Source organism: Alligator mississippiensis, chromosome 2 (genome assembly GCF_030867095.1).
Source record: "Alligator mississippiensis isolate rAllMis1 chromosome 2, rAllMis1, whole genome shotgun sequence".
NCBI lineage: Eukaryota > Metazoa > Chordata > Crocodylia > Alligatoridae > Alligator > Alligator mississippiensis.
In genome coordinates this window covers 289,692,534-289,715,679 of record NC_081825.1, presented here as the reverse complement: position 1 = coordinate 289,715,679, position 23,146 = coordinate 289,692,534, and the positions used below count along the sequence as shown (strand labels likewise).

The 23,146-nt window shown below is 47.0% G+C and overlaps 1 protein-coding gene across 3 annotated transcripts in view; it reads left to right on the top strand.

Annotated features, from left to right (window-relative positions):
- The window catches only part of GPR132 (G protein-coupled receptor 132), a 54,652-nt gene extending 31,855 nt beyond the window's left edge, over nt 1-22,797 (top strand). For all 3 annotated transcript variants that reach the window (XM_019480021.2, XM_059723296.1, XM_006268019.4), the window contains one exon: nt 20,922-22,797. In XM_019480021.2, coding sequence (XP_019335566.1) covers nt 20,970-21,980 — 1,011 coding nt within the window. In that variant the 5' untranslated portion in view covers nt 20,922-20,969 and the 3' untranslated portion in view covers nt 21,981-22,797. The remainder of the gene's footprint in view (nt 1-20,921) is intronic.
- The last annotated feature ends 349 nt before the right edge of the window (nt 22,798-23,146 follow it).

Sequence of the window (23,146 nt, the reverse complement as noted above, 5' to 3'; positions counted from 1 at the left end):
GCCTCTGCTATCAGAGAGGATCTTTCCTTTGCAAACCATTCCCCATTCAAGCCAGGGATTCAGCATAACAGGTTGAACTGACCGTTGCTCTACAAAATCACTTCTGTCACGGCTGCTGGTTCTTTGCACCTGGCTCCCATCAGTTTCCTTTCTCAGATGTGCTTGTAGGCTGGTGCTGAAGCCACTGTAAGTGATGGCCCTTTAAGCCTCCCCTGGAGACCTAGACCTGGAGTCATGGTTGGTCTCCATATTCCTACAGCGAGCTCAAGGCAGCTGGTTGCACCTTGATGCTAGTTTTACACTGACCTTGCCCACAACATAATTTAGAGCAGCCTAAGGATACTAAACCAGTGGTGCTCAACCTTTGCACACCCAGATCTGGACCATGCCACCTCTGCCCAGTCCTATATTTTGGGATTGGGGCCCAGGATCCTGTGTTGCCTCCACTAAGCTCTGCTTGCTGGGATTGGGACCACAGGCCCCCATGCCACCTCTGCCCAGACCCACATGCTATGATTGGGCCCCGTGCTGCCCTACATGCCAGATCTAGCACACAGGGCCGTGACCCAGGCTTCCTCGTGGATCCGTGGGAAGCCCTGACGGCCAGATGACAAGGCACTGGGGGCAGAGGACCTCTGCTGTACCATTTGACAGTGGCTCTTCAGAAAATGACTGAAACGTAGCAGTGCTCCAGCCCTGTTCCTGCCATCCTTTGTGGGGAGCTACCAACTGAAATGCTGAAGGAGGTAGCTGTGTGTTCACTCATGCAGGTAAAGTTCTTGCCTGGACAGTTTTCTGGCTCCTTCTTGCCAATGTGCTGGCCCCAGAGAACCTGGCCAAATACTGTCACTATGTTGGCACGTCCAGGCCTTCTGACTCAAGTGTGCCAGATAACATGCAAGTATTTGGAGCACAGACATGAGGACCGTGTTGGCAGACAAGATCAGGGTGAGATATTGCGGATATTCTTTGAACCTTCACAGGGAACGTGATGAGAACTCATGACGATGTATAAATAAACCTCGCCTTGACCTAGATTTCATCTGACTTGAAAGTAGGCACAGGTGTGCAAAAGCAAAGGCCACTGTTAAAATCTTTTGATACTTGATTTCACAAAAATAAAGTACTGTCTTACCAAAAGGGGTGGGTGTGACTATAAGAGCCACTGTAAGAGCCCTAAAAGAGGTAGAAACACTGTGATTTTAGTATCGGTAAATGCCAAGTCAAACTAAATGTTGTCCTTCAGTCTGAGGACAACTCCAAGATCATCCAGCAGTCGGGATTTTGCGTGGTTATCTATTATTGCATTGCCTAAAGGCCTCTGTCAAGAGTCAGGGTCCTGTCATGTGAGCTGTTGAACAAATAGTACAGAGACTGTCTCTGCCACAAGGAGCTCATCATTTGGGATTTAGACAAGATGTCAAATGCAGTGAACCAAAGGAAAGAGGAGGGCAAGAGGAAAGGAAGCATTTGCAGCAATGGTCTCTTTAGGTGCAAGCCATTGTTGGCCTAAACAGTGCAAGTGAGGAAGAACAGCTCATGGTGTCTCAACTGACCTTGTAAAAGGGGGCACAACTGATGTAAGGGTGTGAAATAGTAAAAATGCAAGTCACCTGGCTTGTAGGCTGTGTATCATGGGGCAAGAAGTAGCAAACAAAAGAAGTCTCATGGGGAGCGGCAAAGCTTCTTAAGAGAAGTAAGTTCCCTGAGCTGAGATGTGATGGTGCCCCAGGGAGAGGGCAGAGTGAAGGAGGCCTGTCCAGCCAGTGGGAGCATGGTCAGGAAATGGAAGAGAAGTTGACTGTGGGAGCGTGTATCTCAAAGCACAGGAGCTGGGTAAGCAGCCAAACCAGGATGAATATCATCTTCTTTCTGGGGTCTGCATTCAAAGGTTTCCCTCACCATGACCAACCAAAAGATTTGCACTATTCTTGTTAAATTAGCATTGACTGAGGGGCTGGTGTATGTGGTTTGTTCAGATTTCCACAGTCTTCCCCTCCCGAGTCAGAAAATAAGAGTGCCTTAAACATTGCCAAAAGGGAGACTGGTGAGACTTGTCCTCTCTTTCCATGACAATAGCATTGTTTTATGAGGCTAGGGTGTTGGACCTGGGGGGCTGGGAGAGCCAGAGCAGACTGCTGTACGTGCTGCGCTGCACTAAGTCTGCTTGCGGTTTAGGGGCTAGTATGCACGAGGCACAGGTGAAGCGTCTCAGCAGGAAACGCCTCACACTATTGACATATGTACAGTCCTTTTCTGGGTGAGGCTGGGACTGATTGCTATAGTGCTTGGTACCACTGTGTTAGGGGTCCAGTCTTCCTTTGGCCTCTTTTTTTGCATTTGTCGGTGTGAAAATATGCTCCTCTGGTGATTGTGCCTTGGTTTGACAATTAGACTCAACCTTAGTGACTTGCAACCTTAGGCTTTGTGATGTGGCTGAAAAACCTCTACTCACCCTTGATGTTCTAACCCCTAGCATTAGGGCTTTGTGACACACTGCACTGTGAGCTGCTCAAAAGCTGATAGGTGTTAGTGCTAGCTTGAGTTTGGAGCAGTCACACCTTAAGGCAAAACATTTTCTTTGACTGTCCCCCCCCACCTGCACAGCTGTCAGTTGCCAGTACAGGGTAAGTGAGCCAGGACAGGTTTCTGTCCCTGCATTAGGTGAGGATGTGACTACACATTAATAGAACATGAGCTGGTAACACAGGTCAGAGAGAAACCTGCCCTGCAGTGGTGAGCTTTAAGCTGCCTAGAGTGTGCTTCAAACCAGTTTCAGGTGTCAAAGTGTGGGCAATACAGGGGTTAAGAGCTCCAGGAGCTGCCTAAAATTAATATGGAACAAGGTCCTTAGAAATCCTTCATATAGAATCTGTTTTGGCCACAGAACGACGCTCATTAATGAGAAACTTGACACCTGTCACAAATGTAAGCTTTGGACCTACTAAGCCAGTGGTTCCCAACCTTTTTTATACTGGAGACCAGCAAACTCACTGTGGACTGGCAATCTAATTTACATATTTACATTTAATATAAAGCACTGGCACCTGCTGCACACCCGGGCGGCTCCATGCTCACAACCAAGTGCCTGGCCGGATCTCTCCTCACCCACTCCTCTGACCCCACTGTGTCATAACCTGGCAGCCAACCCTTTGCGTCCCAGTATCGGGCCATGGCCCAGTGCTTGGGAACCTCTGTACTAAGCCACAGAAAGTGCAATGCTTTATTTGATAGAATACCAAAATTTGCTTCTTTGTAGTCAAAGGATGAACTCAGGAGGGAATGTGGCTGGTAACATTTTGAAACCATGTCATGTATGCTGAAGTTGCACAAGCTTTATTTGCAAGAAATAATTAGCATACTCTCGATTGTCAAAACTATCACTAGAGGTGTGAGCACTTTAAAAAAGCCTCCAAGTGTGAAAAACTGCTAGATTCATGCCTGGGTGAGAACAGGGTGGAATTCACTACTGGGATGCTGCCGCATCGCAGGAGGCTGCATGTGCAGGAGTGTGAGATGCTTTCACCTGCTTACATTCATTTCACGTTCACCTGTCCAGACCCTATCCTTTCCTTTCAGCTTCCCTAGCTTCAGACTTCTCTCCAGGTGACATTTCTAGCCATCTCTCTAGGGGAGTCCATCTAAAGCAGGGATAGGCAAAATGGTGGATCTGGCCAATGGCCAGATTTCATTTCCCAGCAGCTCCTGCCCATGTCGCTTCAGCAGGTCTTCATGGAGCAGTGGGGCTGTTACAGTGTGGGACCAGGGTCTCTACAGAGACCAGCTTGAGCAGCACGCTGGCAGGGCACCCAGCTGGGTAGGGAGCTGCTCCGGGCTGGAGCCAGCATCTTGCAGTGGTGACAGCATAGGCTGGAGCTGGGGCAGGGCCATGATCCACTGCCTGCATGTCCCTGGGGCAGCGGATCATGGCTCTGCCCTGGGTCCACCGCAAGATCCCAGCCCGGCTCTGGAGCAGCTCCCTGCCCAGTCACGTGCCCTGCCAGCGCCGCTCAGACCAGTCTCCATGGAGACATTGGCCCTGTGCTGTCATGGCCCCACCACCCCTGGAGTCTCCATGGAGACCTGCACAATGGGCTGCTGGGAAATGGAGTCTTCCATGGGCCCGATCCAGCCCATGGCCCAACCATGAGCTAAAGACTTTCATCCTAATGCCTTGTTCCCCTTTTCTGCTAGTTCCTAGCTCTCTGTATACTCAGTTTAGCTGGGCCTGCAACTTCCTTGCTTTTCCTCACTGTTAAGATCTATTTTGGTAATGCATTCCACCTTTTCTTCTGCAGATCCAGACAGCTGTTTCACTAGGAGAAATGTGTAAAGCCAGTGGGGTAGTCAGGAGGTATACCAGGTAGTCTGGATAAAAAATATTCTCTTGGGTTTTCCGTTCTGTCTCAATTACATGTGAGCTAATGCAGGAAGTGATAAAAATCTTAGGGCTAGTCACAAGCCTAGTAGAGCAACAACAACTGTTAAGGAAGTCAGTCAGAACAGTGAGTATGTGGTATCCCTTAAAATCAAGCCAGAATTTCTGTTCTTTGACTTCTTTAGTTGCAGTTTGTGAACACTTTAGAATTCAGATCTGAAGTGTTTGGGGCATGAAATCTAAAGCGCCAGCCACCACACTCAGACACACACCCCTGCATCCCTTTGAAGGTAGGTTACCAGGTCTGACATGTGAATTAGCTCCAGAAAGCTCTGTACTCTTCTGAGTCTCTAAGGCATGAGAGCTTTTTCTCTCCCCCTCTCTTTTCAAAAAGACCCCAGCCTAACACAGTGGTGAAACAAAAGTTAATCCCATTGCCAGTGTTTCCTCATCTCCCTAAAGTAAAGGACACTCTTAAATGCTACATAGATTCTGACCCATGTAAGCAATTTAGCTAGTCTGTGAGAAAGGAGAAACTTGCACGTGCTGGTGATGAAATGTGGTGAAAAGGGCCATCTGGAGCTGTGGGTTGAGTTAAATTCAGTGCGCCCTAGGGAACAGAAGCCCCAGATTGTGACTAGACTTAAATTGAGGTGTTGAAGCATGGCAAAACAGAGATGCCCCTGGTGTAACAGCTAGCAGCAACCGCTGTTGCTCCTACAGTCACTGCTTGTGATGGAGACCAGTGAGCTAGCCATTCATGGATGAAAGGCAGTGGCTGCCACACCTAAGATGACTTCAGATGTTCAGTCAGACCTCCAGTTCTCCCAAAGGTCTCCCATCACTGCTGTCATTTTCAAATGAAAGCCGTGAAGAAGCTAGTAGGTTCAATCCTACTGAAACAACCGTTCTTGTGTAACAGCAGCTTCCCCTCTCACTTGTCTTTCAGCATTGTGGCTGGCCTTTAACCTGTTTCAACACATCACGATACTGGCTGGCCACACATCCCTCTGGTCTGTTCTATCATCTGGATCTCCACTGGCTACTTTGTGCTTCTTCTGTATGTAGGACACTCATTAAAGAAATGAAGGAAACCCCTGCATCTCCTCCGGAGACATCCAGGGTCTGAGACATGAAATCTGAAGTATGCAGGGTCTTCTTCTCTACAGCACATTTGACCATTTTGTTACACATGCTTGTGCTTGCTTGTTGTACTTTGCAAGATCTTTCATGTGCCTTCAAGCAGCGGACATTGCAGCAGATGTTGCATAGTCTAAGGCTCTGTGCTGCAGTCACAGGTGGGTGAACCAGTGGTATAGCCCCAGTTCTTCATTATTTTTTCTCTGGAACGTAGGCAGTTGAGACATTACCACCTTTGCTGTGGTTCATCAGCCCCTGGTGGCAAGGATTCAGCTGCTGGAATGCCCATTGTTTTGCTGGTCTTTTCTTCAGTCTCTTGTTCCACAGCCATAATCATGTCTTCTTGGATGTGGCATCGAGAGGTTGAGTGCTGCTGGTGAGGAGGCTACTGTGTGACTTCAGACATTTGTGTGCTGTGGGATGGTCGTACAGTAGGGGCCTCACATCTTGAGTTTGTCTCAATCATTCTGTCTTGCTGGCCACTGCTCTTCTGATGTCAGGCAGAGTGATGCCAGCCAGCAGGTACACATTATTAAGGCTGGTAGGCTTCAGACAGCTTCTGATGCATTGGCAGTTGTCATTCAGAATGAGGTCAAGGCACTTAGCATGTACACTTCGCTATTATACAGGGCATACATGAGGGGCAGAGGAGCTGGAAGCCAGAACAGCGGTTCAGATGGTTGAGGGGCTAGCTCCCCATTTTGAGTTGATGAACTTACATAAAATGTTGTTACAAGTGCTCGCTTTTGCTTTTGTCTTCATGATGTGTTCTTTGTTTGAGAGGGTTTGATTGAAGGTGACTCCAAGGTAAACTGGATGTGAACAGTGGGATAGTGGAGTCCGAGATCATGTAATGTTGAGCTGGTGGTTGGCCTCATGGTTTTTGAGATGCTTGTGTTTTTGCTGGGTTCTCACATAATTGGTTTTCACTTCTCAGCCTCTTGAAGGCTCAGATCAAGTGAGTTTAGGCCAGTTAGTGCCTTTCTTAGGGATTTTTTCAACATGCTCAAAGCCAGAGTTTTGGGCTGTTATGCACAGGTCATCTGCATAGATGAAACATTTTGATTCCAAACTGATTGGTAGATCATTTATGTAGATGTTGTATAACAGTGGTGCAAGTACACTTCCTTGGGGGAAGCCATTAATCTGTCCCCTCCATCTGCTTCTCTTTCCTTTCAGTTTGATTTTAAAAAGGGCTGGTTTTGAGCAAGGTTCATATCAGCTGTGTAAGGTCTAGATCTTTGCCATTTTCAGCATCTTGTGAAGGAGTCGTCAGCAGTTATCTGTATTATAGGCAGCTGTTAGGTTTGTGAACATGGATCCAGTGATTTGGCCTCTTTCCAAACCATCCTCAATATGTTGAGTTAGATTGAGCAGCTAGCTCATTTTTTAGAAATATTCGATGTTCATCCATGTATGGGACAAACCAGTTCAGTATCAGTTGTCCATACAATTTGTATGTGTGGCATAGGAAACAGATAGGTCTGACGCTCTTTGGGTGAGAGAGATCTTTCCCCGGCTTTACAACTGCTACTACCTGAACATGTCACCATATATATGCAATTTTTTGACTGGCTGTGCATGAGTTTTATAGGCAAAGGCATTGGTGATGCATAGGGGGTGCGTGCAAGTGCACGTGCACCCCCTGCGAAAAGTGCCGCTGACACTGTGGGCGGCCGCTGCCCTCTACCCCCCACCCCGCCAAAACCACTGGTGGCATCTGCGTGCGATCCCCAATTGCCACTGGCTGCCACCACCACTGCCGACGGTGTCTGCAGGTGGTGACAACCTCCGCCCCTCAGCCCGCCACTGCCACCGCTGCTTACTGCCGCCACGCCCCTACTGCTGACACTGCCGCCGCCTGTGGGTGGTCACCATGCCCCCGCAGTCTCCAGGGGCATGCAGCATTCATGGGCAAAGGACCCATTCTTGAATCTAGGGGCCAAATTGCTTGATTTGTTCCATAAGCATGTCATCAAGGCCAGCAGCTTTCATGGTTTTCAGTGCTTTAATACCAGCATTCAACTCTGTCGTTAAGAATCGGCTTGTAAAACCCAGGTCTTTAGGGCACTTATACCTTTCCAGCCTAAGTTTATTTGTTTGTTTGTTTTTCGTTTTTGGACTTTTCCCATTGAGAAGTGCCTAGTGAACAATTTGGTTAATGGTGACATTATGATGTTGATCTACCTTTCTTGGGTTGTTGCCTAGTTTATGTACTATCAACCATGCCTTTTTCCTGTTACATGTCATATCAGTTGTATGAATCAGGCTGGCAGGATTTCCTGCATTCTTCTGTGATGGCTAACATAAGCTCCTGGCCTGTAGAGATGGTGGTGGTAGTAAAAAGGTCTAGTTCATACTGTCATCTGTAGTCTTTGTATAAGCTAGCGGTTTGAGGAATAAAGTAGCCCCCAATGCATATGTACATGGTTTTGTTGAATTATTCCTTACTGAAAAGTAATTGGACAGGCTGATGTAAAATAACTCATAACTGTAAGATAATTCTCCAGGCTGTTTGCAAACACTGGATTTGAAGTATTTTTTAAATTGAGTGGTTTTGATTTGTTACATATACCACATGGTGCATTCTCATCCCCTAGATGGGAATAGCTCATAGGGTCATGATTCTCACGTCAGATACTTATGCTTGCAGACATAAAACTTGCTACCTTTGACAAAACTCTAATGCTAACTTAAAAGGTGAAGATATCGCTGAACTATTTTTGAATTAATGCTCCAGGAACATTTATGTTCTACCTCATTGATATAAAAAACTGAGCAATATAGCATGAGCACTGAATTATTTTACTTTTAAAGTGCACATGAATAAGGAAACAGTTTCTCATGAGAAAGCATTGCCCCTTCAGATTCTTTAGAAATGTGATGAGCACTAATGGTTTTAAAATGTTGTTTCTGACAGCGCTTTAGTTGTGTGAAGAGCGCCTGGTGCGGTTATGTGCTACAGAACTACATAAAAAATCAAGCCTCTAGAGGAGGAAACCAACTTATTCTTTGCTTACTCTTATACAATTGCATGCAAACATGTACCTGCAGCAGCTCCTTTGCTGCCTGAGGATGTTCTCAGGACACTGGTTTAAAAATGATGTTCTCAGTAAAGCCAGTGTGTTATATCTATCTCTTTGGGTTTCTTCAATATGCCCAAAACCCCAAAATAAATAAACCTATGCCTGTATAAATCAAAACAGACTCAGACAAATACAATATATCTTCTCTCACAATCCAGACAAACAGAGCTGGGAGGCAAGGCATGGACTAAGGGAATGACAGAGTTAGAATGGGCCACGAGAGTCATCTGCTCCTACCTAGTGTATAGACGTAGGCTTTGCTATTCCTAAGCCTATACAGCCTTTATTTGAAAATCTGCCTCCCACAGCTTCCCTACACCGTTTTTGTATAGGCCCAGTGCTCTGCCACTAAGGAAGTTTCTCCAGAGAGGTTGGACAATGCTTCTCCCTAACTGACTCTCTGAAGGAGACAAACAAGCTGTTCTTTGAGTATCCCAGGTTGTTCCTGGTACCACCTGGGACAAATGCTCGTTAGAGTTCCCATGGGGGAAGTTTTTGCCTTGATCTGTACCTGGCTGCCCTAACTCTTCATGCTGTTCTGCAGCAAATGTCAGCACTACCTGTGCAGAAAGTTTATTCATAGTTTAACACAAGAACCTCTCTCTTGCTTTCTTCTTGCCCATTGAGAGAGATGCTACACTGCAGGTGCTTTAAGGGGAGGTACAGTCTTTTGGAGACTACAAAGCTGCTGGAGGGCGTAGGCAGCACAAAAAAGGAGACATTAAAGCAGTAACTTCAACAAAAATATACCAGGTTGAACACACCCCAAAAGCCACAGAGTTTTTTGCTTAAAATGGTTAGAGCATAACCAAGACAGCTGTGACTATACAAAGCCTCTCTCTTTAATCTTACCATCTGCATATTAATTCACCTTGCTTTCGTTTTGGCTTTGATTTTTCAGCTCTCCAGGAGCAGGGGTAAGCTTTGTGCTATCTCTTTTGCCAGCATCTACACCACCTTTTCTCTTCTTTTTTAAGAAAATAGAAATTGGTTCAATAATATTATATCTGAGGGTAAAAACTTCTGTCAGGTTTCAGAGAGAGGTTTCCTTGGGGTTTGGTCCAAGCCAGTGACTGGGCCAAAGTCATAAATGTAACGGTTATCATGGCCTCTGAACAATTGCTTAGTAGCCTCTAGTCTTCCTCCCAGTCACCAGTGCCTTATTGAGTTAGTTTAATGCCAGATGGTCAGAAGTAAAAGGGCTCTCAAATCCCACTTGAGAGGAACTGGACAAATACACTAGGAAGGCCTACTACTGAACCAACCAAAAGTCCTGCTCCTGGACAAAAATAATGAGCCTCCTTGATGCCTGTCAGGAATAGATGTTAGTCAGCCTCCTAAATGCATCATGGATGGAGAAGGCTTCATCATTATCATCTGAAGAGGGCAGCGTGGTGTGACGCAAAGGGAGGTTGAGCACACATTATAGGGATGCTCTGACAGGTTGCCTCCTTTGCACAAATCTCATTTACAAGCATTTGGCCAGTACCTTTCCTCACACTGGGCACATCTACATGAGACATTTACTGTGCATCTACAGGAGACATTTCCTGCAGCTGTACAGTAGTCTCAGTGTCTACACATGCGGCCTTATTAGGCCACAGTAAACTAAGAAATGCCACCTTAGGATAGTACCTATAAACACAAGTACTATCCTGCAGCGGCATTATTTATTCTGCCACAGTGCACATGTAGATGCTGGTGGAGCTGACTGGGGCATGAGGGTACTTCAGTGTGGGGGCTGCCTATTGGTGAGCCCAACACTGAAGCATCCTTATGCCCCAGCCATCCTCTTCTCGGCATGTTGAACTGGGTCGGAGCAGCCCTGGAATGGCAGGCTGGCCCCCGGGCTCGCTGCACCAAGCCAGCTCAACATGCCATGGTCCCGAGTGCATGTGTAAATGCAGTGCTTGGAAACAATAAACTCCAGCACAAACTGGAGCTTATTCAGTCAAATTAATACCACATGTAGACCTGTGCCCACTTAGGAGCAACTTATTCCTTCAGCAAGGCCAAGACACTTTGAGAAGGGATGTCCTGCTTAGAGGGAAGGAGGGGTTGAGTTTCTTCACTTTATTTCATCCACTCAGTTGTTGCCACTGGAAATTCATCTTCATGCAGATGCTACTGATATCAAGCCAGGCCTCTGACTGTTCTATAAACCAGTGCTATAAATAGGCCCTTCATCTTTCTGCGAAACATTCTTTTACTCCATTTATGTCGTCCTGTTCAGCCTCAGAAGCTCTAGCATGCATTTGCACCACGTTCCCACTGCTGCTGGGGACACCCACACTTGAGCCCACCCCACTCATGGGCCATCGTCTGCGTGCATGAGCCCTAAGTCAGACAGCACCTTCAGCAGCTGCTATAAACCGCACCAGATGCAGTGGTCTGGAGTGAGAGGCTGCACTAGACTAGCTTCCCAGCCTCATTTCTGAGCTGGAGGTGCACAACAATTAAGTAGATGGGCAGCACCAGGGCAGTGCTGCTAGATATGACAGATGTGACCTTATAGCCTCAGGGTGCGAACAGACTTGAACTGTTCTAAAAACTTCACTGATTGGGAACCAGTTCACAATCGCCCCTGGACAGAAGTGTCTACCCATACACAAGGCTAGATTAACCCTTTAGTGGGCCCCAAAGAAACAAACTCATGGTTCCCCTCGAGACAACCCCTCCTTCCCACCCTAGCACTGCTGCCTGCAGGGAGTGGGGCTAAAGCAGCTGCTGCTGCAGTGAGGCCAGGGGAGGGGAGGGGAGAGGAGGGGAAGGGAAGGGAAGGGAGGTAGATGGGGCCATTGGTGCTGCTGCTGTGGAGGGAAGGACCACGGCCCCCTGCAACTCAGGGCCCTAGGCATGTGCCTCGTTTGCCTGTGCGTTAATCCAGCCCTGCCTGTACGCTGCTTAGGGTCCTAAACAGACCCCTTACCTTTTAGGGATTGTATCCCTGACAAAACACCATTGGGAGTGGTAGAGGAGCCAGACCATCATGCCTTCTACAGCAGCGTTTCTCAACCCATGGGTTGCAACCCACAAGTGGGTTGCAAAAATATATGAAAGCATCATGGACAAACTTTAAAAGTGGAATCTCTTTTAAAGGATAAAAATGTTGGAAGCCGTGGCTTTTCCCTTGCAGGCTGACAGAGTTCCCACCTGCAAGGGGCTGCACTGGGGGGCTGGGGCCTAGGGGTGGGGGCAGCAGGTCAGGATTGAGGGGCACTGGGTCAGGACTGGCCATTGATTTTACAAGTGGGTTCTGGGAAAAAAAAAGGTTGAAAACCACTGATCTGGAGGGCAGTGCTCAAATTTTCAAGGATTCTTCTAGAGGGGAGGGAAGACCCAGATTGGGGCAGGAGGTTGGAGTGAAGAGGTAGCCCCTGATTGTGGTTCCTAGGGGGCTAGGTGTTATGCCCTCCCTCTCAAAACTCCCTGGCTTTTCCAATCACTTGTGTACCTTGAATTACTAGCAGTTGCATAGAGATGTGTGCACAAGGTGGACTGGCTGCAAGAGTGTACCATAGAGGGTGAGGAATGATTAACAGGTAATGGCTCAATTCTCTTCCCATTGAGCACAGAAGTGACAGCCATTCTGTTCTAGTAGGTGCCCATTGTGCAATGGCTCTGCTTCCCCCACCACCACCCAGCAGTGGCCAGGTGTTTTCTGTTACAGGAACAACCACCCACCCACCACAAGCAGGGGGCCACAGAGCTCCCCCCAGCAAAACCTAGCTACTCCGCTTCCCGCCCCAAATAAGTCTGGGATACCCACCTAGGGTCCTTAGCAAGGAAGTAAAACTAATACAGAAGTTTTTTGCTTCCCTTCCCCTGAATACTGTGGTCTCTCTAGGCAATAGATCTTTGAGCAGCAGAGTCCTGGTTGCATCCCAGAGCAGTCCCATTATAGGTTGAGGAGAAAGGAGCGGGGCGAGGAGTGGTGCAGTTTGGGATGCCTGGAGGACTGACCAGACACTAGGCATGGAACGCACTATGTCCACACATAACATTGAACTGGTCCAAGGAGAACTGACTCAAAATAGTACTTGGTTTTCCCAGTGTGCTTTTGAAATATTTCAGGTAGTTTAAACTGGTCGAAAGTGGCCTGCAAGAGTTTAAGGTGTATTTAAAATGTTCTATGTGTTGCATCTGTCCACATCTTTAGGGCTTACTATGTCAAGGGGCCTCATTTGCATAATCATGGAGCAGTGCAGGGGTGCTTATGCAGTCCCAGAGGCTGCTTATAACCAAGAGCTAGTATCACAGCTACCTCTGCCCCTGTTGAGACAGTACAGAACCTGACCCTCTGCTGGAATAGCTACATCAGACCTGGTTTGCCAGATTTCATCCATGTCAAACTTATGCTGGGTGCTTTAGAAGAGTTCCTGAAATCTGTGAACCCTTTCAGTGAACGCGGGCCTATTTGAACAGACATGAATTGTTTTTTGGTGTCACTCTGAAAATACAAGCTGTCAACTAGAGCAAAACCAAGTGACAGAAACAATGCTTTGGATTGTGCTTCGTTTTGAAGTTTCTTACATGGTTAGCACCTGAAACTCAGGGATTTCAATACATTTGAATACATGTGGGTTAGGATCAAAGATGTTCAACAGCACCACGGCAGGCCAGACCATGGCCTTCGGTATTACGTGTGCAGCAAAAGCCTCCACTTTATTTGCATGGATTAAAGATGCATTAAAAAAAAAAACCGCAAGCCAGATTGGGGGGCCACAGGCTAGCCACAGGGGATGGAGGGTTAAAAAGAAGCTTCCTTCATGCCAGGAATAGAACTGGTTAAAAACCCACAAAGCTTTTGACAACAGAGAGAATAGTTGAGTGAGATGTTAAAAATTTTGGCTTTTTTTTTTCAAGAGTTCAAATAATTTCAGTTATTTCTGTAGAGATTTTGATGAAGATTTTGGCAATGTTTTCTGATGGTCTCTTCCCCCAAAGATTAATAAAAAATTGATTTTAAAATGTAGCAAAAAATCTAACAGGAATTTTTTAGCAGTTCTTGCATTAGTGATGGCAGTTTTCCTTGCTTATAAGTGTAGGGGTGTCTCATACCCCAAAGCTGTAAGCAGGTGTGGTCCTCCCACACCTTTGGGCAGTAGAGCAAGCCAGCTGAGCAGCAATCAGCTACGTGTAACCCATAAAGGGGAAAAACAGCAAGTATTCTCCCTCTCCTTGGCCAGTAACTCTAGGAGGCCAACTGTGATTCTTTTCCCTGCTACTCAAGCTCTCTTGCAGATGTGCCTACTTCATAGACATTATCTCATAGACATCAGGGCTGGAAGGCACCTCGCAAGATCATCAGGTCCAGCCCCCTGCCCAAAGGGCAGCAAGTCAGCAGGGGTCAAATGATCACAGCAAGATAGGCATCCAAGTGTTTTTTGAAAGTATCCAGAGTAGGTGCTTGCACCACTTCTGGGGGGAGTCTATTCCAGGCTCTGGGGACATGGACAGTAAACAAGTACCTTCCGGGTTCAGTCATGCCTGCTGCCTAATCTTCCACTCACTTCTGCAAGGACACAAACTGGAGGAAAAATTAGTTTGGATCAAACTAAAATAATGATTTTGGAATTTTTTTCCCCCTACTAAGATGAAAAATTCCTCCTGTTAGATGCAAAATGTTCCACTTGTTGGTTGGTTTTACATACTCATTGAAAAGCAAAGTGAATGGGGGAGGAGGCAGATTCATGATATTTACCCCAACTGTGGGAGGCACAGGCTTAAGTCACTCCTTTGCAGGCAGGTCTACATGAGATTATTATTAGTTCCTTAATTAGCTCTGCAGTAAACATCTCAGTGTCCACACATGCAGTGCTATTAGGACAGAATATATTAATTATCTCCGCTGCAGGTTAGTACCTATAAACACAACTACAGCAGAGTTTTTTACTCTGCAGAAATGCACATGTAGATGCTGACAGGGCTGGTGGGGGCACAAGGGTGCTTTAGTGTGAAGGCCACCTGCCAGCTAGCCCCTCCACAACACATTGAGCCAGGTCAAAGCAGCCCCGAGCTGGCAGGATGTCCCCCCCTGATCCCCCTGCCAGCTGGAGCTGCTCCAACCTGGCTCAGCATACTGTGGTCCTAGGTGCACATGAAGATGCAGCACCTGGGAGCAACAAACTGTGGTACAATATGCACCATTAATTGCACATGTAAATGTACTGTGCATGAGGGAATTCAAATTATTGCAGGGCATTCGAGGTGAGGCTCTCAGTCTCTCCAGTCATCAGTGTTCCCCTTTGTATCATTAATTGAATGTTCCCCGAGGAAGGGGACTGAAACACAGATGTCCCACACCCCAGGGGAGGGACTGACCCACCACACCAGGACATGCGTCTCTAACACTTTGTTTTATACAAAGAGCTTTTACAGGCGGGACTGAGGGGCCCTGTCTCAGAGCGCCTGGTAGCAGCCGAGTGCTTGGGGCGCTTACCAAGGAGGTGGCAGACCCAGGCCCAGATCTTTATTCCAACTCAAGCTGCGGGGCAGTCTGCACTCAGATCTCATCAAGTGCTCACTGAGAAAAATGTCCCCAGTTCCAGCTAATCCTGACACAGGCTGTGTGGGGTTTATATAGGCAGCAGGACCGAACGGCCAGTTCTTTTTCACAGTAATTTTATTTTCTTCGTTACTTGGCCTCTGTTTGTTGAATTTGCCTACATCCTTCTCTTTCCTCTCGGCTTTTTGTTCAGCTTATTTTTAAAAACAAGGCTTATTTGTACCATATTACTTCCTGTTGTTTCAAAGAGGTATCAGACAGAGTAGGCGTGGAAAAAATGCTGATTTGCCCTGACTTCACCTCAACTGCTAAGCCAGTCCGCTCTTGTTGGCTACTGCAGAGGAATAAGCTGTGAGGACAAGGGACATAGCATGAAGCCCTGTGTGACAGTAATAGCATTGTATTAAAGGTAAGGAGTAAATGTAAAAGGTCAGGTTGTCAGCCTGTTTTGGGGAGTAGCACTTTGCGCCATGAAGGGTGACTTCGGCAAGCAAGGAGACCACAAGCTGGCCCTAAAGGGCGTTCCTTTTCAGGAACCTACCTCTGTATTGCCCACTAAGGCAGGGACGGGCAATTATTTTGAGCAGAGGGCCGCTTACTGAGTTTTGGCAGAGGGCCGTGTGACAGGCAGCCCAGGTCAGATAAATATTAATTTTCTAAATTTTTAGAGGCCCCATGGGCCAGATAGAATGGCCTGGCGGGCCGCATCTGGCCCCTGGGCCGCATTTTGCCCACCCCTGCACTAAGGTCTAAAATCTTGCTTGGACATTTGCTTCCCGGTTTGACAAGAAGTATTTGCAGAATTGATGCTGTTGGTGTTGCAGTACATGTCCTTTTCCTGCCTCCCACCTGAAAGAAAGCAGCTTTGCTTATAGTCATAGAAAATAGGGCTGGAAGCACCCTCAGGAGGTTGCATCTAGTCCAGCCCCTTGCTCAAGGCAGGCTTCTCCCTGACTAAACCAACCCAGCTAAGTATTTTAGTGAAGAAGCAGCGTGGTTCAGGGCCAGCTTCTGGTTCCTGTTCAGAGACCAGCACCTTGCCCCACCACTACTTGTGCTGAAGCCAGGTGGGGAGGAGACTTCCTGTAGGGGAAGCCCTCAAGTGAGGACATGCAAATCCAGCCCCCGCAGAACAGTGCACAGGAGTGGCAGGTAGGACAGTGGACTAAACTTGTCTCTGTCAAAACTTTCTTTGTGACTTAGGGCACTTCCTTTCTCACTTTCTCTCTCATCGCCCCCCCTCTATTTTTCTCATCTCCTGAGAAGTAGGGTGTTGTGAAACTTAAGCCATTAGGACCAATTTCTACTTGACGCTTACAGGGATGCACATTGTAGGGTTGGCAGAGTAAGGCAGCAAGGACCCCCTCCCACTTCACCTTTCTCCTTGGGTAGGCCACATGCTCCACATTTCTACGGTGTCAGACTGTGGGGAGTGCCAGAGTGAAAGCATGCCCTGCCCATTTTTTTCCCTTTCTGCAGTCACCCAGTGCCCAAAAAAGTCACGTCGCTGCTTCTAGTCACATGCCCAGTGCTGCTGTCTTGGGGGTGCTCATTAGAGCAGCTTAAGGCCTTTTTTTCAGCATGTGGCATGTGCCAAGTGGGAGCTGGAAGACAGAACGTGTCTTCCCAACTGCACTGCCTTGTACAGTTTGACATAGTGTAGACGTGCCCACAAAGGCTGAGCAGAGCTCAGATCTTCATCTCCGGACATGAGCAGCCTCTAAGAAATCAGGCATGGGTAAGAAAGAAGCGGAGCAGTGGCTCTTTCCTCTCCTCAGACTTGCTAGCGGAGCAGACCTGGCCTGCTGGAAGGAGCTGGCTGTGCCTCACTGCAGACAGTGGTGGGTACACTGCTTTCATACATGCACTCATGTCTTGAGACTGAGTCAAGGAGTAGCACAGCTTGAGCACGTTCTGCCTGTAACACAGCTGTAACATTTGTGAGGCATTTTAAGGTGGAGGTAGGCATTCGTTTCCCAATTCAGAACAGAACTGTGCAGATTGCTAGTCCATCTGTTTTATGGCGAGACAATTTTTAATGTGGCATATTGGAGAGTCGTGAAAATTAATCTTCTGCTCTTTGGAAAAATGAATGGTGTAGTGTGGCCCCGTATTTCCAGTGAGTCCCAGCAACCACTTCTTTTCCCTGCCAGTTCCAGAGGAGAAAAAAATGCATCTGTCCAGCCTCCTTAGCAAAGCACTGGTGAATTGTCATGGACACCAGGCAGCTACCAGAAAAAGCCTAGAGAAGTCATTAACCTAGGCTATTTGTCGTAGGGTAAACTGTTTTATCCCTGGACAAAATACAGTCATTCAGACACCAATGTCCATTGTCCTGGGACAAATCCTGGGATTGCACCATTCTAAAAAGATTCATGGGCTAAAAAGTACTAACAGTTTATCCCAGGACATCTCAGTGCATCTGAATGGCTATCCTGGGATTGCACCATTGAATCACCAGCAGAAAAGTGGTACTGAATTCAGCCACTCACTAAACCCTGATTAGAAGAGCAATGTGTGTACACACCAATCCCAGGATATTTCTGTTCCAAGATGAACAAAGACACAACCCATTCAGGGACAAATGCAACAACATCTGTTGCTAGCCTTACTCACCCATTAGGACAAGAAACCCAAAGCCTGGTGTGTATACAAAGAACCTGTAGAGATCTGTTAGGTGCCCAGCAATTCTGGTAATATCTGTGGTTGATCTTCCAAACCATGGGAATAGGAGCGAACACCCTGGCCACAAGGGCAGGCAGTTAGAAAAAGGCAAGTTTTCTTTTATGCTGCAGATTCTCTGGTCTATGTAATAGTTCATAATACAAAGAATGCTTATTAGGTAAGCACCATGTAACAGAAACCATTGCTTAGATCAGTAGTTCTCAACCTTTTTTAGACTTGAGGCATCCTTTGTTTGACTCAAAGCAACGCTGGGAAGATGCCAGCTCTTAGTTTTCATTGTTTTTTTGATTACAGGAAAATAATAGAGTAATTCATTTATGCAAAGAACTCGGAAAGATCACAACAGGCCAGAAAGATTTTAACACTATGGATTCCTGTTTGAAATCTCTGAATTTATCATGTGAATAATGTTTGGGCACCTAACAGTGCTAACATTGGGCACAGACAGAAGTGACGGATTTTGCCCAATCTGCCCACAGAAAGCAGTCTATAGCTGTTACCAAACACAAATGCATGGCTGCAGACCACTTCAAAACTGGCCAGTCAGGTGAAAATCTGAACCCTCGTTGTATGAGGGGTCAGATGAACACATTTCAAGACACAGCAAGTCCTGTAACATCTGTCTGTGCTGCCTGCCAGCCTCAAGCTGTTCAGAGTGGGAGGGGGTAAAAAGGAGCAGAGGGAGTTTGGTCTCAGGGGTTTTCAGCCGTCACTGGAGAGTGGGGAGGGTGTATTGGAGAACCCCCGAGGTGGGGGCTCCACTTGACCCAGCAGGGGCTGGGGAACCCCTAAAATGAGGTCCCTCTGTTCCCTTTCCCCCTCCCATTCTGAAACAGAGACAGTCTGGGAGAGAGGAGGGGCCATTGCTATGGGAAACCAGCTGCAGGGTGGCAGCCAACAGCTAGATTCCCCTCCCCCTGGAACCAACAGTGCACGTCTGTTTGGTCTGGGGGATCGTTGTAATTCAGAACGCTTCCTGCAAAGTGTTCTCAGTTATGGTGGGGACCTGTACTTCTGTCTGCATGTGTGTTATACCCTGTGCCACTCTTGAAAGGATCTCAGACCCCCTGGGTTGAGAATCACTGGACTAGATTGCAAGCCCCTTGCAGCAAGAACTAGCTTCTTGTTCTATATTTGTACAGCACTAGGCCTATGCAAATAGGCAGCTATTCAGTTCGGTTTCAGATCCAGCCAATTCAGATGCCAGCAAACCGATTCAGAGCTCTGGATTGGTTTTCAGCTTCGATTCAGCCGAATTGGCTCCAAAGCTTCGGAGCTGCTTTGGAGATCCGGCCATAGGGTATAATGGGGAATCAATTAAATATTGTTGTTTTCTGTCTGTGATTTGGATGAAACTTGCAGGGATGGTAGCCTCTGCTGAGAGCATGAAGCCTGCCAAGTTTCACGAAGCTAGGTATATGGGTTTGGGGGAACTGCACCCCAAAATTTTGAAAGCAAAACTCATGTCACTTGTATGTGTTAAGCCACAGTGGAGTGAAAACTGCAGGCATGCTAGCCCCTGTGGAGGCCACAAAGCCTGCCAAGTTTCAAGGAGATAGGTGTGGGGGGTTCAGAGAAACTGCACCCCAAATTTTTTAAAGCAAAATTCATGTCACCTGTATGTGTTATGCCACGGTGTGGTGAAAACTGCAGGGGTGGTCACCCCTGCCGAGACCACAAAGTTTACCAAGTTTCAAGGTGATAGGTGCAGGGGGAGTCTGGCTTCTGGGGCCCTGCAACTCTGGCTGCTAACAGGCAAAATTCATGACATAGATGACTCTGTGTGTGTTAAGGCACAGTGGGGTGAAAGCTGCAGACCTGCTAGCTCCTGCTGTGGCCACAAAGCCTGCCAGCTGTCAAGGAGATCAGTGCAGGGGGGCTCTGGGGCCCTGCACCCCTAGCTGCTGACAGACAAAACTCGTGACATGGGTGCTTGTGCAGCTGACTGTCTCTGGCTTGGAGCAGCTGATTATCTGTGTTGATTATGTCCTCTGACTAGTCTGTGGTTTTGTAGGTGTTAATCCTTGCTAATTAACTGGTGACATTAGTACTGTATATTGAGCTAGTCCCTGAGTGAATCATGACTGATTGGTAACTGATAGCACAGTAGTCTAGCAGCCGGGCCTGCAGTAGTCCTGTCCCCCACCCCCCTCCCCTGCCCCATAACAGACATAGTAGCACAAGCACCCATGTCACAAGTTTTGCCTGTCAGCAGCTAGAGGTGCAGGGCCCCAGAAGCCCCCTGCACCTATCTCCTCTACAGCTGGCAGGCTTTGTGGCTGCAGCAGGGGCTAGCAGGCCTGCAGCTTTCACCCTGCTGCGCCTTAACACACACTTCACCCACGTCACAAGTTTCGCTTGTCCTCAGCCTGAGGTGCAGTTTCCCTCAAACTCCTGCACCTATCTCCTTGAAACTTGGCAGGCTTTGTGGCCTGAGCAGGGGCCACCACCCCTGCAGTTTTCACACTTACCCCCCGCCCCCCCGTGGTGTAACTCATACGCGTGACATTAGCTTTGCTTTCAAGAATTTGGGGTGCAGTTTCACCCAAACCCCTGCACCTATCTTCTTGAAACCGGGCAGACTTCATGTTCTCAGCAGAGGCTACCAACCCTGCAAGCTTCATCCAAATCAGACAACAAACAACAAAGTTATAGCTATTTCATTGATTCCCATTATACCCTATGGCTGGATCTCCGAAGTGGCTCCGAAGCTTTTCTGAAGTGGTTCAGAAGCTCCAAACCGCTTCAGAAAGCCTAAAGAAGCCAGCGCTTTGATCCAGACATGCTGCTTTGGCATCCAAAGTGTCTGAATCTTCTCCGGATCTGAAGCCTCACAGAGCCCTACCTAGCACAGTCCATGGTTGGCACTCCTAGTGCTACTGCAACATAAATAATAAGTAATGAGCTCACCAGGCCTAGTCTTCACAAGGTTTTACCAGCTTTGACTTTGATAGAGTTGCACTCACTTAAAACTATTTCCAATACTGCAACATGCACAAACCTTCACATCCTCGCTCAGAAGCAGTCTGTGCACTCTAGCCTTGTGTTGTCAGTCCATTGCCTTTGTAGTCATATTTTAACTCTTCTGCAACTTCTAACTTTCCATTTTGTTTCTTCATCACAGGAAATGTAAATCAAGCAAGACCATATTCACATTTCTGTACACTGCAGCATGATGAATGAATCAAACTGCTCGTGTCAACATATGCCTGTTCAAAAGAGTGAGATACTTCTGGTTGCAGTCTACAGTATTGTTTTTGCCATCGGTCTGCCAGCAAATTGCTTTACTGCCTACTTAACATGGCTACAAATCAAAAAGCGCAATATACTTGCCATTTACCTTTTCAGCTTATCATTATGTGAGCTGATGTATTTGAGTACCCTGCCTCTCTGGATTGTCTATGTACAAAATGAGCACCAGTGGACGATGGGATCAGAAACTTGCATCATAACAGGATATATCTTTTTCTGCAACATATACATCAGCATTCTGATGCTGTGCTGTATATCTATTGATCGCTATGTGGCAGTAGTATACTCTTTGGAATCCAGAGGGACTAGAGATCAGAGAACTGCAGTTTTCATCACAGTTGTTATCTTTGCTCTAGTGGCAGTAATCCACTGTCCAGTGTTTTTTCTTGATGATGGCAAACAGACTTTAGAGAAGAAAACCTGCTTTGAGACCTTACCACTTCAGCCAACACTGGCTTATTTTGGCATTGCCAGGTCCCTATGTGGATTTATCATTCCCTTTGCAATCATCAGTTTCACAAACTACAAAATTTTCCAAAATACGAACAGAAGCAGCGGCTTAAATGTTCACCAGAAAGCTAAAGTGAAGTACCTGGCAATTGCCATCATCATTATTTTCCTCATGTGCTTTGCTCCCTATCATGTGGTGCTCCTAATAAGAGCCGTACACTATTTTTTATCTCCAGTTCATTCATGCTGTTTTGAACAGAAAATATATACCACATTCGTGGTATTTTTGTGTTTCTCCACTGCAAACAGCATCGCAGATCCAATCATCTATGTACTGGCTAGCAACAATGTCAGAAAAGAATTTTACAGCAGTCTGAGAAGCTGGCAACGTAACATGTCCATCACCCTGAGGACCGATAGCGCCAAGTCAAGAGAATCACAGGACGCAGCACATGCAACAGAAAACAAAACTTTAAAGTAAGCTCCCCACGTTGGAAGGAAATCCAGTGGTTCACAACACCTGTGGCATTGCAGTCACGGTCTGGTGGCAGCAATTCAAGTGTTCCCCAAAAAGAGGCTCCACGTTTGGGGCATCACCACACAGGGAAGTTTAGGTGATGACATCTCAACCTCAGCATGGTTTTCTCATCGTGAAAGACACATGTAGGAGGAGTCCTGCTAAGGCTTTGTAATAGAAGAGGCTTCTGCTGACTCGACATCCAAGCTACTTTGAGTAGATGCCCGCCAATATTTCCATTCTAAACCCTGCTCCATAAGAGGCACAGACAGTAAACTGAGGGATTTTGGTTCAATTCCAGTAAAGTTTTAGGCTTTTATTCTGAGGTGAAAACCTTTCCTCAGACACATTCAGCATCAGTATAAGGTTCTGGATGAGACTGTCCTGACTGGGAAGGAAGCTTTCTTGTGTCTCACAAATGCATGCACTTGTGGTATTTATGATTAAATGCTGGAAAATAAGAAACACAGAAATATATTTTAAAGACCTGAAAATGAACCTAATACAAAGGAACCACTGAGTTTACTATACCAGATGTCAGTAGGAGAATGAAGACACCAAGAAGAGTCTTCTGTCCTGACTAGCTGCTATGAGGGGCCAGAATAAGTGACCAGATTAGAACATCTCAATAGGAATAAGCAGTCAGCTCATGGAACACGTTTTAAATGTTTGATGTTATATATATATATATATATATATATCTTGGTGTATATTTTACTTAAGTCTTGTGTCACATTGTTCAATGCACTTACTTTTTTCTAGTAAAAGACTTTGATGACTATGTTCATGACCTCTCAAAATCTTGATTGAACTTGAACCTCACATCTGCAGGTTGGTTGGGGCTCAGTCCATTGCAAAGAGGACCATAGTAAGCTGATTGCTCAGTGTTGGCCTTGTTCCGGATCCTAGCACAGGGGCGGGCAAAATACGGCCTGTGGGCCATATCTGGTCCACCAGGCCATTCCATCTGGCCCGCAGGGCCCCTAAACATTTAGAAAAGTGATCTTTATCTGCACCTCACTGCCGTCAAAGATGACAGGACCCAGGGGCAGTAGGACCCAGGGGAGGCTAACAGGACTCACCAGCAAGGTCAGCCCAGCACCCCCCCAGCCCCTCCCACCCCCGCCCCC